The sequence below is a fragment of the Mustela nivalis genome, assembly GCF_964662115.1.
Source record: "Mustela nivalis genome assembly, chromosome: 6".
Lineage (NCBI taxonomy): Eukaryota > Metazoa > Chordata > Mammalia > Carnivora > Mustelidae > Mustela > Mustela nivalis.
The window spans coordinates 147,083,520-147,097,188 of record NC_139025.1 but is presented as its reverse complement, the minus strand read 5'-3'; the positions used below and the strand labels follow the sequence as shown (position 1 = coordinate 147,097,188).

Sequence of the window (13,669 nt, the reverse complement as noted above, 5' to 3'; positions counted from 1 at the left end):
TTAAAAATATTTTGTTTATTTATTTGACAGAGATCACAAGTAGGCAGAGAGGCAGGCAGAGAGAGAGGGGGAAGCAGGCTCCCTGCTGAGCAAAGAACCCGATGCGGGGCTCGATCCCAGGACTCTGGGATCATGACCCAACACAAAGGCAGAGGCTTTAACCCACTGAGCCACCCAGGTGCCCCTAAAAAAAAAAAAAAAAAAAAAAAAAAAAAAAAAAAAAAAAAAGTTTTATTTATTCATTTATTCATTTGAGAATATGAGAGAGCGAGCGACAACACACAGTGGGGAGGACCAGAGGGAGAAGCAGGCTCCCCACTGAGCAGAGAGTCTGACATGGGGCTCGATCCCAGGACCTTGAGATCATGACCTGAGCCAATGGCAGATGCTCAACTGACTGAGCCACCCAGGTGCCCCTAAACTAAGAAGCTTAATCAGTAAGATCTCATTTTCTTTGCGCAACCCTGAGGTGCCAAAAACAAGTGTAACTGTCAACTCATGGAAGAGGAATTTCGAGATGTGTGGGATCAGCTGCTTAAACACACAGACACAGGCTGCCTTTCAAGCCGATACACATACTAGTCTAGAAGCCTTCCAAGGGAGTTTGATGGGGGAACACCAGGCTTTTGGTCCATCACCTGTAGCCCTCTCTAACTTACCACAAAGTAAATGCTCAAATCTTGATTAAGAATAACAGATGAATATTAGAAAAGTGTGTTTAAGTCCTGAACCAGAGAGTCAAGAAGGGCCGGAGGACAGGAGGACTGTTGACTTACGCTTGCTTCTCATGATGACTGTGGGCAGCGAAGACGTGTCCTGCGCCTGAAGGCTCCCTCTGGGCTGCTGAAGGAAAAAGGAAATAAATGAACACACAAGGACCGCACCCGCAACTTCGCTTGGGTCAGGTCTCAAGGAGCCCAGAGCAGGGAGAGAGCTCCAGAGCGGCGCGCGGCCGACGGCGCTAGGCATCCCACCGGCCACCCCCACGGGCTCTTCACTTGGAACCTGCCAAGCGCCAGGACCCCGCAAAGGCTGCTTCTCCTGCCAGGAATGCCCTGTGCCCCTTCACCCCAGGGTCTCCCTTGATTTCAAGACCACGGGAGAAGCGCCTCCTGGGTCAAGCCACCCATCACCTCCTTTCTTCTCCTCACCCAAGGCAGTGCCTGGCAGGCCCTGAGGAGCCGGCACAGATCACCTAGCTGCCCTCATTTACGGTCACTGTGGCCTGCCGTCTTCCCCTGAAGAGCGGCATCTGTGCCTTTTTCATCGCTGTTTCTCCAGTGACTAGCATCAACGAGGCACTAAACAGTCCTTAGGTATGGTACGAATTTCAGTTGAGACTTTTGTTGGGGCATGTGACAGAAACACTGTGTGTGAGCAGTTACAGAGTGAACCAATGTACTCTGAGATAAACTATGAGTGGACACAGGTTACTTCCAATTTAAAAATGGAACTCTCCCTTTGAGGCTGTGTTCTCTTACAGGGGAGACGCTACCTCTACCGTCAGCCTTCTACAGAGCCTAGTTCATTCCCAATAGCACTAAGTCCCCTCAGATCACAAACTCAGTGCCCGTGGGCGTAGGCAGGCAACAGGCGAAGGAGGCAAGGGGGTGGGGTGGGGAGGGAACTCGCACATCTGTCAGGGACGCGGCAGCTCAGCCCCCGGGGATTACACTTCACGTTCTTGTTCCCCAACATTTAGGGACCTAGACCGCCAGATTCCATGCTGCATGCTTAGGATCAACGGATCAAACATTCCCGACTTCGGACTGCTTGGCAAGTTCGGTCTTACACGCTAGTGGGAGGAAGGTGCAGACCATGCAAAATACATGTAGAAGTAAATACAGGCTGTTATGCAGAAACTCTGAGAAGGTGAGTACTATGGATAACCGGAAAAAGAGCAAGCTGAAAATCGGGAACGCTGGCTATGAGGAAATAACCAGGGTTGTGAGATCTTCCAATTTCTTAAGGAGAAATTAGATAGGAAATGGGATTAGAAAAAACAAACAAACTGCATCATCAACAAAAATACTTCGAGAGCCAACCACAACTGATGTCAATGGGCTGGTGAGATCTGGGGCACAGAAGTGTGTCATTTTTACACCGGCTCAGACTCTTGGCCCCCGCATCATCTGGGAACTTAGAAATGCAAATTCCTGGACCCCACCCCAGAGTGCACAGGGGAGGGGGAGCAGTGAATGGTCTTTCTCGGCAGGTCCCTGAGGGGACTCTAACGCACACTCAGTTTAATGTGAGGCCGCTGAGCTAGACACACGTCTGCTCTCTGACGAAGCCCACGCAGGCTGCGCATCGTGTGGATGCAGCTGGAGAGTGCTCCTCAGACAAGGACAGAGGACATTTATTTACAGGGGACTAGAACACCGAAAACCACAGAGGCTACCTCGAAGGTGGTCCCCAAATCCACTCTCTCAAAGGGCCATCCGATAAGCGGTGCCCATTACCACACAGCACGCGAGATCCCTCCCCACGCTGGGCGCTGCCTCTTCCTGCATCACGTGACCAGAGCCAACTGCTCCCTGCTCTGTGGACACCAGTGCCAGGGGCAGGCCACGTCCAACCCTCCGCCACCGAGCTCCCCGGCAGCTCAAAGCCCCCGAGTGCCACCTGCTGCCCTCAGGGTGGCCATAAGGAAGTGGGGTGTATGAGCAGCAGGGCGGGCCCACGGGCATGCTTATGAGCAAATACCACTTCGACAGCAACACAGAGACGCTAGAAATGCAGAGAAATGTGCATTTAACACAAGACTCCTGAAAGCATTTTGTTTTCCAAAAGCCACAGATTCCCAAGTGTGTCAGTGAAGAAGAGACTCGGTCGCTTCCGAGAAGAATGACTGGTTGCTTTGGTCTCAGGGTTGGTACCAAATGATCACAACAAACAAAAACCCCAACCAGGCCTCTCCCCACCCCAAGGAATGTCTTACCTTCATTTTGACCTTTGCACAGGAGGCCAGACTTTCTCTGCAGCCTTTGTGGACAAACGCACCGCAACCTGGAAAGCAAGCAAAGCCCAAGGTGACTTCCACCAAGTTGAGAGATCTGGGACTCTGCCTCCCCGCGGCCACAGCGGCCTGTGGATTCCCGAGTTAAGTCACTTGCATGTCAGAAGGCGGCTCTAACTGGGATTACAGACTGTGGTCCCTGCCAGAAAGCAGGCGTGTGACATCATGGGGAGGAGGAGAGAGGAGAGCAGATGTGATTTCTGAGTCACCGAAACGAGAAATCTGGAGCCTCTCAGGCAGGAAGTTGAGAGCTTACCGAGCAAAACGGAAAGTAAAACTGTCTGCTGTCAACATGGGAGGTCGAAGTAACAAATCCACAAACAGAGCCCCTTCCCGGGACTTGGGATATCTGCATGGCTGTGTCAAAGGCAGAGTGGGAATCCGAGAGCCTGTTTATGTCCTTCCGCTTGGGATTGTAACCACCCTGAGCTTCCTCCGGCCCAGCGGAGTCAGGAGACGCAAAAGAGAGGTGCTCAGAACCGCCCCAGGCAGGTCAGGGCATCCTGACTCGGGATCAAGTGGGATACTTCCTGAAAGACGCAGGGGAGGCCACATCTGCCTATGACACGAGCCTCACCCTTACTTCTTACTCCCTTGGCGCCCAACCACTGACGCAAAAGCCCACCCCTCTGGGCCTCAGAAGGGCTGCTGTCAGCTCCTGCTGCTGCTATGAAGTCATAAAACAGAACCACGCCAGGAGGCCAGAGGGGAAGCAGAAACAAACAATGGATCTGTCTGTGGGGGCACCGGGCGAAGAGAGCCTCTCCAGGAAGGCTCCCTGAGAAAATCAACCGGACACCATTCAACAGGCAGCACCCCAGGTCCTGCCCACGTCCGCTCACTCACGGTGGGCCGAGACGCCTTTTCCCACCGGCCCTTTCTCAACAGTTGCTCCCGCCATGCCTACTCGGCTCACGGAGCTCTAGTGCCACCCGTCACGCTGTACCATCATGGTCTCCCGGTGTTCTCCAGAGTGCTGCATCTCTTGCTGAGTCTCTACGTCTCTCTAGCACAGGGCCTGGCTCACGGCTCCTATTCAAGACCTACTAGGTCTCCTCTACCCAAAGGCCAGGTGCCCTGACACGATCTGATTATAAGACGTGAGATGCCAACTCATTAGCAGTGACAGGAGACCAGGAGGAACTGCTCTGCGGGACAGCTGATTTAGGTCCTGGCTCTGCTAGTTAGTGCGGCACATGCAAGTCGTTCCATAGTGCCTCAGTTTCCCCATCCAGTAAATGAGAGGAGGGTCCACATTCTCCCTTGGGATAATTTTTCAAAGTAAATTCCACTGGAGTGTCCCACAAGGTTCACGCAGCTTAAGACTTCAGCTTCTGTGTCATCTGAATTACCACTAAGGTGGCCCCAGCCACCTCCGAGGTTACGTCCGGGGAAGGGCCCTGACAGGAGAAGCCTTGACCGAGGCCACCACCACCCAGGAGGCTAGCAGGAGCATGTCTGCTTTTGTCAACAGGATGGGCCACAGTCGCAACCAGTCTGGGGTCCTGGGGGTGGGGTGAGGCTTTATTCTGGGCCTTTCTCTGCTCGGCCTGCCTCTGCCCCCATCGAGCTGACCTCTTCTAGCTTCACCCCTCGGGACAGTCACTCTCTAGTCATCCTTCTGTCTACAAACCTGAAGAGACACCTAAGGTCCTTTACCAATGGCAGGACGTGGAGAGGCTCTGCTGAGAAAGGCTAACGTTGGTACCAACAAGAGGAAAATCCCAGAAGCGACTCAGTCAAAACGCTGTTCCCGTTCCGCCCTGTGTCCTCCTCCAGGAGCAGATGGCAAGGGAGTGATGAGGATGCCATGGTCCCTGTCACTACTACCGCCTGCGGTCACCCCCATGGAAGCGGTGAGCTGCTCTAGAAGTCGGCGGTGAGAGAGAGGTTATGTGCCACTGACCAGAAATGTTGGGGTTTCTCAGCAATGTCCCTTTCTGGACATAAGGAAAGAGACCCCTGGGGAGTGACTCATTCTAATTAGGAAGAGTAAACATTTGGAGGATGTTTCTCTAAAGAACCGGAAACCACTGGCTCTCATTAATTTGTCCAGTTCTCTGTGACTTGAAAATAAGGATCAATTTTGATAAAGAAGTCACTGTTTTACTACTGAGAGAAACAGCAGAATCACACGCAGAAATCCAGGTGACTCCTGAGATGCCAGTGCGGCTCTGCCCTTGTTTGCATACATGCAACGTCCTGTTCCAGGACGCAGACCCCGGGGAAGCTGGGCTGGAGGCTTCATGCCTCCCCAGCCAGCAGTCTTCCAGGGAAGTCCCAAAGAGGCAACAGGTGGGCTGCACTGTATGTCTTCACTGGTTTGTATTTAACTTTGTTTTTGGCCTCTCACCTCCCAGACACTCTCCTGCAGCTCCCATCATCTTTACTTAGGTAAAGCTCAAATTTCCCACTTGGCTCGATACGGCCTGCCATGCATGAACTTCCAGGCGCTCACTATGTTTTTGGTCATGCTTGTGAGCCCTGAGCGAACAGTCTTTTGTGCTTGTGTCCCTTTCCCTGACTGGGTCGGCAGGACTCACCTCGATGAAGTCCTGACCCATCCGGGAAAGAAAGACTTCCCACTGCTGCTCTTCTGGAATTTCACGCCGGCCTCCATCACAGTACTGGACTGGCCGCTCTGTTCCACTGGACAGAAAACTCCTTGAGGGAGTCTCACTTTGTCTTTTACAACTTTTAGATCCCTATGCCCAGTTCCCAGCCCAGTGAGCACTAGATGTCTGAAGAGTGGGGAGAGGTGAGCAGGTGCTCCAAGCTGCTGTACCCACAGCGAGAAGCCCTGCTTGGTAGTTGAGACAATTCCTACAGTCATGTTCTAGTAAGACAGACACAGTTCCCCGTCTGCATGCTATCCTTACTCTGGGGTGCCTGCCATGCAGATGCTGGGGAGCATAGAGCCCCCCGCCCCCAATTCCAAGGTCGTAGGTGGCCCACCCTCCCTCTCACGCACAGGCTCCCCTCGCCACCTTTCCTCTGTCTTTCACAAATCCCCGCTCAGCTCAAGTGTTTCAGAGACCTCTTCTTTAACCCCATTCCTCCTTGTCCCCTCTCAGGAGAACCTCTGGTTTGTCCCTTCTACTTAACAAAACACGCTTTAGGGGCACCTGGGTGGCTCAGTGGGTTAAAGCCTCTGCCTTCGGCTCAGGTCATGATCCCAGAGTCCTGGGATCGAGCCCCGCATCGGGCTCTCTGCTCAGTGGGGAGCCTGCTCACCGCCCCCCCCGCCTCTCCGCCTACTTGTGATCTCAGTCTGTCAAATAAATAAATAAAATCCTAAAAAGAAAAAAAAACGCTTTAAAATGTGGAAGATAAGCGTATGAGGAAAACTAACAAATCCATACGTTTTGAAGCGAAACTACATGTACTGCCACACATAATCACGGTCCTGACAGTGTTAAAGACTCGTCATAAACCAGTAAGAAAAAGACAAAGATCGCAACAGAAAAGTCGTGCAGACTGTGTACAGGCCGTTCACAACACAAAACGGTGCCTGATCTCTCTAGAAATCAGAAATGCAAACTAAAACAACAGAAATACCACTTCGTGTCCAACCAGGTTGGATAAAATAAAAGCCTGCCCAGTCCAGGTACTGGTGAGGAAGCGGTGTTGCGGGAACTCCCAGCATCCGCCGAGGGACGGAGAAGCTGGGTCCTCTGTTTCCGACAGCATCTTGGCAACATGCAGTTAAGCTGACAAGGTGTCCGCCTGACGACTTAGCGATTCCCTTGGTGCACAGAGAGGATCCTTGCAGCTCTGCTTGTGACAGAGAAAAACTGGAAATGGCCCAAATGACTTAGCAGTGGGACAGATCGGATATATTCATAAAATGGAATACCATTTAAGAGAAGTCAATGGTCCAGAGATTGATCAGTTTCAATACTCCGGATCTGCTGGATTTAATGTTGAGAATAAAGCAAATTACAGAATGAGATATGGTACCATTTATGTCAACTAAAAACAACAACAAAAAATTAAACATTTATGTAGGAGACAAAATTACAAAATACAGACTACATATACACTGAATTTATGACAGTGCTTGTCCTTGAGGAGTGAGGAAGAGGATTAGGCAGGGAAATACAGGGGAATTCAACTGTAATGTTTATTTCTTCAAAAGTAAAAAGTAATCTGAGTTAATAAATAAGTATATAATAAATATAATAAAATGTTACTACCTTCTCATGTTGAGGGGAGCATACATAGGTCTGTCACATTATCAATGTACTACTTTGTACTAGTATTTAAAAACCAAAACCAAGCCCCAGTGCATCACATTCTAATATCCTCCAAAGTTCCTTGGATTTCCTTTTAAATATTTCCTTAACTTTTATTTTTTTTTAAGGTTTTATTTATTTATTTGACAGAGTACACAAGTAGGCAGAGAGGCAGGCAGAGAGAGAGAGAGAGAAGCAGGCTCTGCACTGAGCAGAGAGCCCGATGCGGGGCTCGATCCCAGGACCCGGGGATCACGACCTGGGCCGAAGGCAGAGGCTTTTAACCCGCTGAGCCACCAGGTGCCCCATAAATATTTCCTTAACTTCTAAAGTCAATCATAGTTGTCATGGATTAAAAACAATTTTTCAATCAGCCTCTCTTGTCTTCTAGTCCAATTACAGAAGTGCATTCTCTTCTCTGCTTTAATGAAAATCAATAATGTTTTTGACCTCTATGGGCAACACAGGAGGTGGGATTTGCCTGAGAACCTGCCACTAATTTCGATCTACAAGCGACCCCTTAGTACACTGGGACACAACCTGTCTCCCCAGTCAGCTCTAACACCAAAGAACTAAGCAAAGGTGATTTCTGAAGAGGTGGTGCCTTCACTTTTAAACAGACTTCTGTAGTAGTCAAGTTCTCAGGCCAGTGTTTGGGATGTGAAAGACAACTCCCAACTGATGAATCACGCATGCAGATGTAATAATAAAATGTACTTCTAAACAACTTTTCATACAAATTCACTTTCTTAGTCAGCTGAGACAGGTCCCCAAACTTCTCATGAGCTGAAATCATAATGTGGTCTGTAATAGGACTTGTGTCTCAGTGAGAAGTCATTCATGTGGATGTCTGCCTGACATACTCAAGTACCTACTTGAAAAACACTCAGCTTGTTACTGAGTTGTCCCGGACTCTGCTTGCAGCCACAGTTTTAGTGGTGTGTGGGGTGGTTTAGAGACTCCGGCCCCACTGACATCAGCCAGAGTCACGAGGTTAGAACCTTCTTCTCAGTTCTGGAACACAGACAATGACCAAGAGCAGGAGACTCGAAGACACTGTCAAGCTCTCTGCCACAAACCATACCATGTTGTCAGGGAGCTCCAAAAATTATTTGGCCTTTTATTTATTGAGAAGAAAAAGATTTCCTAATAGCAGTAAGCAACATGCTTTCATTTTTCAAGGCTATTCAGAAAGGTCTCAGCATAGTGGTTTACGAGAACAGAGTTGGCTCCTAATTAGATTCCTCTGAATTTAAACACACAGCTCAGCCTTCAACTTCTTTTTTCACTACCAGGAGGCATCAGACAGAAGAACATGAAGGAAAACCCACATAACTGGGAAATATCATCTATCTGTTTTTTTTTTTTTTTTTTTTTAAAACCTCTGCCACCAACCGCCACAGAGCTGTGGTGAGCTGTTTATATGACACGCTGTCTCTCTCTCAGCAGAAAAACAAAAAACAACTGGTAAGAAACTCTGAAACGATGCTTTGAAGGAGGGAAGAGGAACGGCCCTATCGAACGGTACTGAGATCACAGGACAGCACAGGTCCTGGACAGGTCAGGATGGTTATGAAAGGGAGGAGTCACCTTCTTGAGTTCCGAAGTGAGGAGACTTCCCACCCTGAGTCACTGATTATCCTCAGGGAACATGCTAGGAGTCCTGCCTAGTGGAGGCACATCTGAGCAGCAAAACGAATCTGGAGAAAATCCTCTGATCTTTCTCAAGGAACAGGATGAAGGCTTACAGTTAAGGACAGAAAAGTGCAACTGCTTCCTATCATTTCAACCAGAAACTAAAACTAAAACTAAAACAAGCGATAATGGAAACAGCAACAAGCCAGTTTGTATGAGCAACTTGGAAATACATTCTCCCAAATTCTTTCTGCAACTTATTTTGTTTCAAATCTCTGGGAAGTGTGAAACATGGTAGTTTGGACTGACAGCGTATTAGCTACAGGCTAAGCTATAAGGCACGGAAAATGTTCTTTGTAGCTGGTGTAATAACCACAAAGATGATGTACAGAACAAGAGGAAAGCCACAGAAGAGAGCCCCACCACCTTTGCCGAAGGGCTCATGTAACTAGCGCTGGTAAGTGCGCCTAAGAACGCCGGTAAACACGAGAGCCCTGCCTGAGTGGGAACTGATGGGCTCCTCTTTCGCCTCCCTTTCCCCTAAGCGACAAATGTCTTTTCTTTAATCGATTATGTGTATTATACTATCCCACGTAAGCAATGAACTCTACACATCAGAAAACAGCATCCAGAGAGCTGCCTTCCCAGATGAAATCCAAAGCAAAATCCGACCAGCACACACGTTCTGAACACTCTCCTGTTTCCTATTTAGAGTGTAGCTGATCTGCTTGTTTATTTTTTTAATCAAGAGAAACAACCTACCACAAAAGTACTCAGAAGCTGCTAACACAACAGAAAGTAAATCAGCAATCATCTCAAGATCATCTTACATCTGTTTAAAGCAAATAAAACAGAACCACTGACAAGATCTGAAACCCAAACATAATGAATTCCTTACTCTGAAGGACTCCACCACGCATTCCAAAGACCAGATTATTTGTGGCAGCTGGAAAGAACAGCTGATTTTTTCAAGGGAAGCTTTATGTAGCTGAAGAATTGAAGACACTCTTTCCTTTCCCCATTAAGAGCCCTAACCCTAAAACAAGAGTCGAATTATGGCTGAGAAAAAAAGACCTGCCGGATTTCTCCTAAATTAAAATACATGGAAGTGGTCCTGGCAGGGGGCTTTAGTCTTGGCTTTTGTGGTTTTCGCCAAACCCCCACCCCCCACCCCACAGCAGGCTGCAAAGAAACTATATGGAAGCTTCACTCTTGCCATTTCCAGTGTCTGTGATCAAGACCATTTCCACGCAAGTCCATGTAAAGGAATTCAAGCTTTCATCCAGGATTATGACTTAATTCAGACTGGTCCAGGTGTATACCAGTGGAGTCGAGAGAGATGTTGATGGGTTTTAAAATGCTCTTATCCTGTTGAATGGCTTAGTAAATGCATGCAGAATATGTTAAAGGGACTAATGACATTTGGAAGACTGGTGCCCCGTCAATTATCAGCCACCATCATCTATCAGTACGATGGGCTATGTGGCTGATCTTCCCAGACCATGACTCACACCTGACCGAGCAGGGGCTTGGGTGGGAGGCTCCAGGAGCTGGCCACAGACGGTTATGTTTAACTGAAAAGGAAAGCTCCCAGGAGGGTAGGGGACTAACTGGAGGGATGCTACATTTCCTGAGACTCCTGGGAAGATCCTGAACATGGGAGGGGATGGAGAAAAGGGAAAAAAAGGTTCTGAATCTCCAAATTACTCATATTTTCCACTTCCTGCTAAGATAACAGATGGTGCTTCACACACACAAACATTCATCGCAGGCTCTGTTCTTCAGGAAGCTGGAGAGAATCAGCCGATTGCTTTTGCTCCGTTGGGAAAATGACTACACATTGTTCCCTTGCTTTCAAGCCTTGATTTTTTTCTTGTGGCAGGCTGCACACTGTCATACACACATCTTAATGCCACCACCAAATGCTGAGCCTATTTCAACACTCCCCCAGGGCTGAGTGCAAAGCTGCAGGGGGGACAGGGAGCAAGCTCTGAGGTGGGGTGGTACGCGAATGAAACCCGGATTTCTGAACCTTAGGTGCAGAAGAAGGTAACAGGCCCTATCAAAGTGTTCCTTTTTTGCTGTCTGATTCTTTCAGTTTAAACTTCAAAATATTACTCTTTTCCCTTGTTTTTGCAGAGCAGGGAGAACTAACATAACTTGTGATTTTTGCTAGATCAAGCTATTGCCATAAATCAAAGAACCACTGGCTGAGAATGCTGATACTCCCTTCCCCTGACAGACCTCCAATCAGAAAGTCTCCAGTGACCCCAGGCTGGACTCCATGGAATACTCTGCTTCCAGAAGAAACAGTTAAGCCAAACAGACCAATCCATAAAAGTTCCACCCCATTATAAGTTTATAAATGCTGTTAGCATAAATCGAGTAGGCAATCTGGTATTTGATTGGTTTCCGCCTTTAAAAAGTCTTGAGTGAGAAATACAGTGAAATGCCATCAAATGTGTAAAATATTCAGGGTGGCTTTTCGAGTCACAATTTTAACATTTACTTTTGCAGTCAGCAAATGAAAACAATGAAGTTGCTTTAATGGATCTAAAAATCAGAAATTAGAGCTGCCTAGGACAGCTGCAATTCATGGAACTACCTCAGCATCTAATTTACACTCCTGTATTTCGTTTTGCGTACACAATATGGGGACATCTTCATTCACACAGATGAGTAGGTTCCAAATATTAGCAGTTTAAAAAATGGCTTTCTTTGCAATCACATTATATTCTTCAATTAATTGGAACTAGGAAAATGCAAACAGTAGGTAGGCTGATAGCTGAAGTTAATATGTTAATGTTGGGCACCTTGGTGGCTCAGTGGGTTAAGCCTCTGCCTTCAGCTCAGCTCATGATCTCAGGGTCCTAGGATCGAGCCCTACATCGGGCTCTCTGATCGGCAGGTAGCCTTGCTTCCTCCTCTCTCCCTCTGCCTGCCACCCTGCCTACTTGTCATCTCTCCCTGGCAAATAAATAAATAAATAAACAAACAAATAAAATCCTTAAAAAATACTAATGTGCTGATGTTAATATCTGGTTATATTTTCAGCATGTAGATTTTTAATGCAGGTTTAAAATTAGTTTTTTATATATACATATATTTATTTATTAAAAAATCCATAGAACAAACAAAACATTTCCACTGGAGAAAAAAAAAATCGAAAACCACTAATCTATCAAACTATTTAATGACTGGGGTGCCTGGGTGGCTCAGTGGGTTAAAGCCTCTGCCTTCGGCTCAGGTCATGATCCCAGGGTCCTGGGATGGAGCCCCGCATCGGGCTCTCTGCTCTACGGAGAGCCTGCTTCCTCCTCTCTCTCTGCCTGTCTCCCTGCCTACTTGTGATCTCTGTCTGTCAAATAAATAAATAAAATCTTTAAAAACAAACAAACAAAAAAAAACTATTTAATTACTACACAGTCTTGTGGCTGATATGACTTAAGTCTCCGAGTCTCAAACCTCCCACATTTAGTTTTGTTCAGTACAAGAACCCACACAAGTGATTCTTCACGGATCCCTCTGGTATCCTAGAGCCACATAAGTTTCCAAGAGGTATCCCAGATCCCCCTCTCCAGGGGAAATCCTAGTGCACACTATTCCAACACCGTGAGTGGTTTCACAGTCTAGGAAGACTGGCTATGCTGCCTCATAGAGTGAGCCCGGCAAAAGAGAAACTCCACGTACATTTAACAGGAAGAGGTTTCGAGAAAACAAAAAAAAAGGGCTCAAGATACCTGTGGTTAGCAGAAGTGCATTGTCCTACATCACAGCTGATATTGTTGCTATCTGACAATCAGTGCCATGCCAGCTGCAGGTTTAATTCTGAGCCATTATAGTCTAATGTAGGCAAAGAATTAATATAGCCAAGGAGGGTCTATATCTATATATATCAATGGCAGGGTGCCTGGGTGGCTCAGTGGGTTAAGCTTCTGCCTTCAGCTCAGGTCATGATCTCAGGGTCCTGGGATCAAGCCCCACATCCGGCTCTCTGCTCAGCAGAGAGCCTGCTTCTTCCTCTCTCTCTGCCTGCCTCTCTGCCTACTTGTGATCTCTGTTTGTCAAATAAATAAAATCTTAAAAAAAAATCAATAGCACTGTAAGAGAAAACATTTACTGAACATAAACTAGAAAACCTTTCCAACCTGAATTTAAATTGAAAAGCTGTCTGGAGACAGTCACGGCAGGAGTCATCTATCTACTATAACCAGAAACCAATGCTTTCCACTGTTCCCTACAGCACAAAGGAAAAGATTCTTTGGATCTTCAAAGAACATTTTCCATCTCTTCCATCCCTAACTCTTCTGATACTACTTCACATCTGTTTCAGGACCGCAAGTCTGTGGAATCGACTACATTGCTTCTTACTCCTGCTGGTGCCGTCAGTAACAGTGGTAGAGCAGCTCTCGAGTCTCCTGCCAAGCTGTTTTCTGGTATCGTTTTGCTCTTTGTCCATTAAGTTCTTGAATCAAATACTGACATATTTTGCTCTTTCATCAGAGACCAGCTGACAACCAGAAAAATCTTTAAGTTATCACAGATCCAAGGTTTACACTTCATTTTTGCTCGAACCAACTATATACAAGCACAGTTTTAAAAGACTCAAGCAAGACAGGAAAATAAACTAAAAAGTCTCCCTGATCTCTCCTCGTCTCTTCCCTTAAATTGATACTAGTTTGGGGTATGCCCTTCTAAATATTCTTGCTTATTTATAGAAACAATGACCGTTCACTTGTTTTCTACAAATTCAGATCATACGTACAGTTCTACCTGCTGC

The 13,669-nt window shown here is 47.2% G+C and overlaps 1 protein-coding gene across 8 annotated transcripts in view; it reads right to left on the bottom strand.

The window, feature by feature from the left end:
- The window catches only part of AKAP13 (A-kinase anchoring protein 13), a 119,969-nt gene that overhangs the window by 34,439 nt on the left and 71,861 nt on the right, over window positions 1-13,669 (bottom strand). For 7 of the 8 annotated variants that reach the window (XM_082736028.1, XM_082736033.1, XM_082736029.1 and 4 more), the window contains 2 exons: window positions 2,942-3,009; window positions 777-843 (listed from right to left, as the gene is read on the bottom strand). In XM_082736028.1, the coding sequence (XP_082592154.1) occupies window positions 777-843; window positions 2,942-3,009 (135 nt within the window). The remainder of the gene's footprint in view (window positions 1-776; window positions 844-2,941; window positions 3,010-13,669) is intronic. The other variant, XM_082736034.1, reaches the window with a different exon arrangement.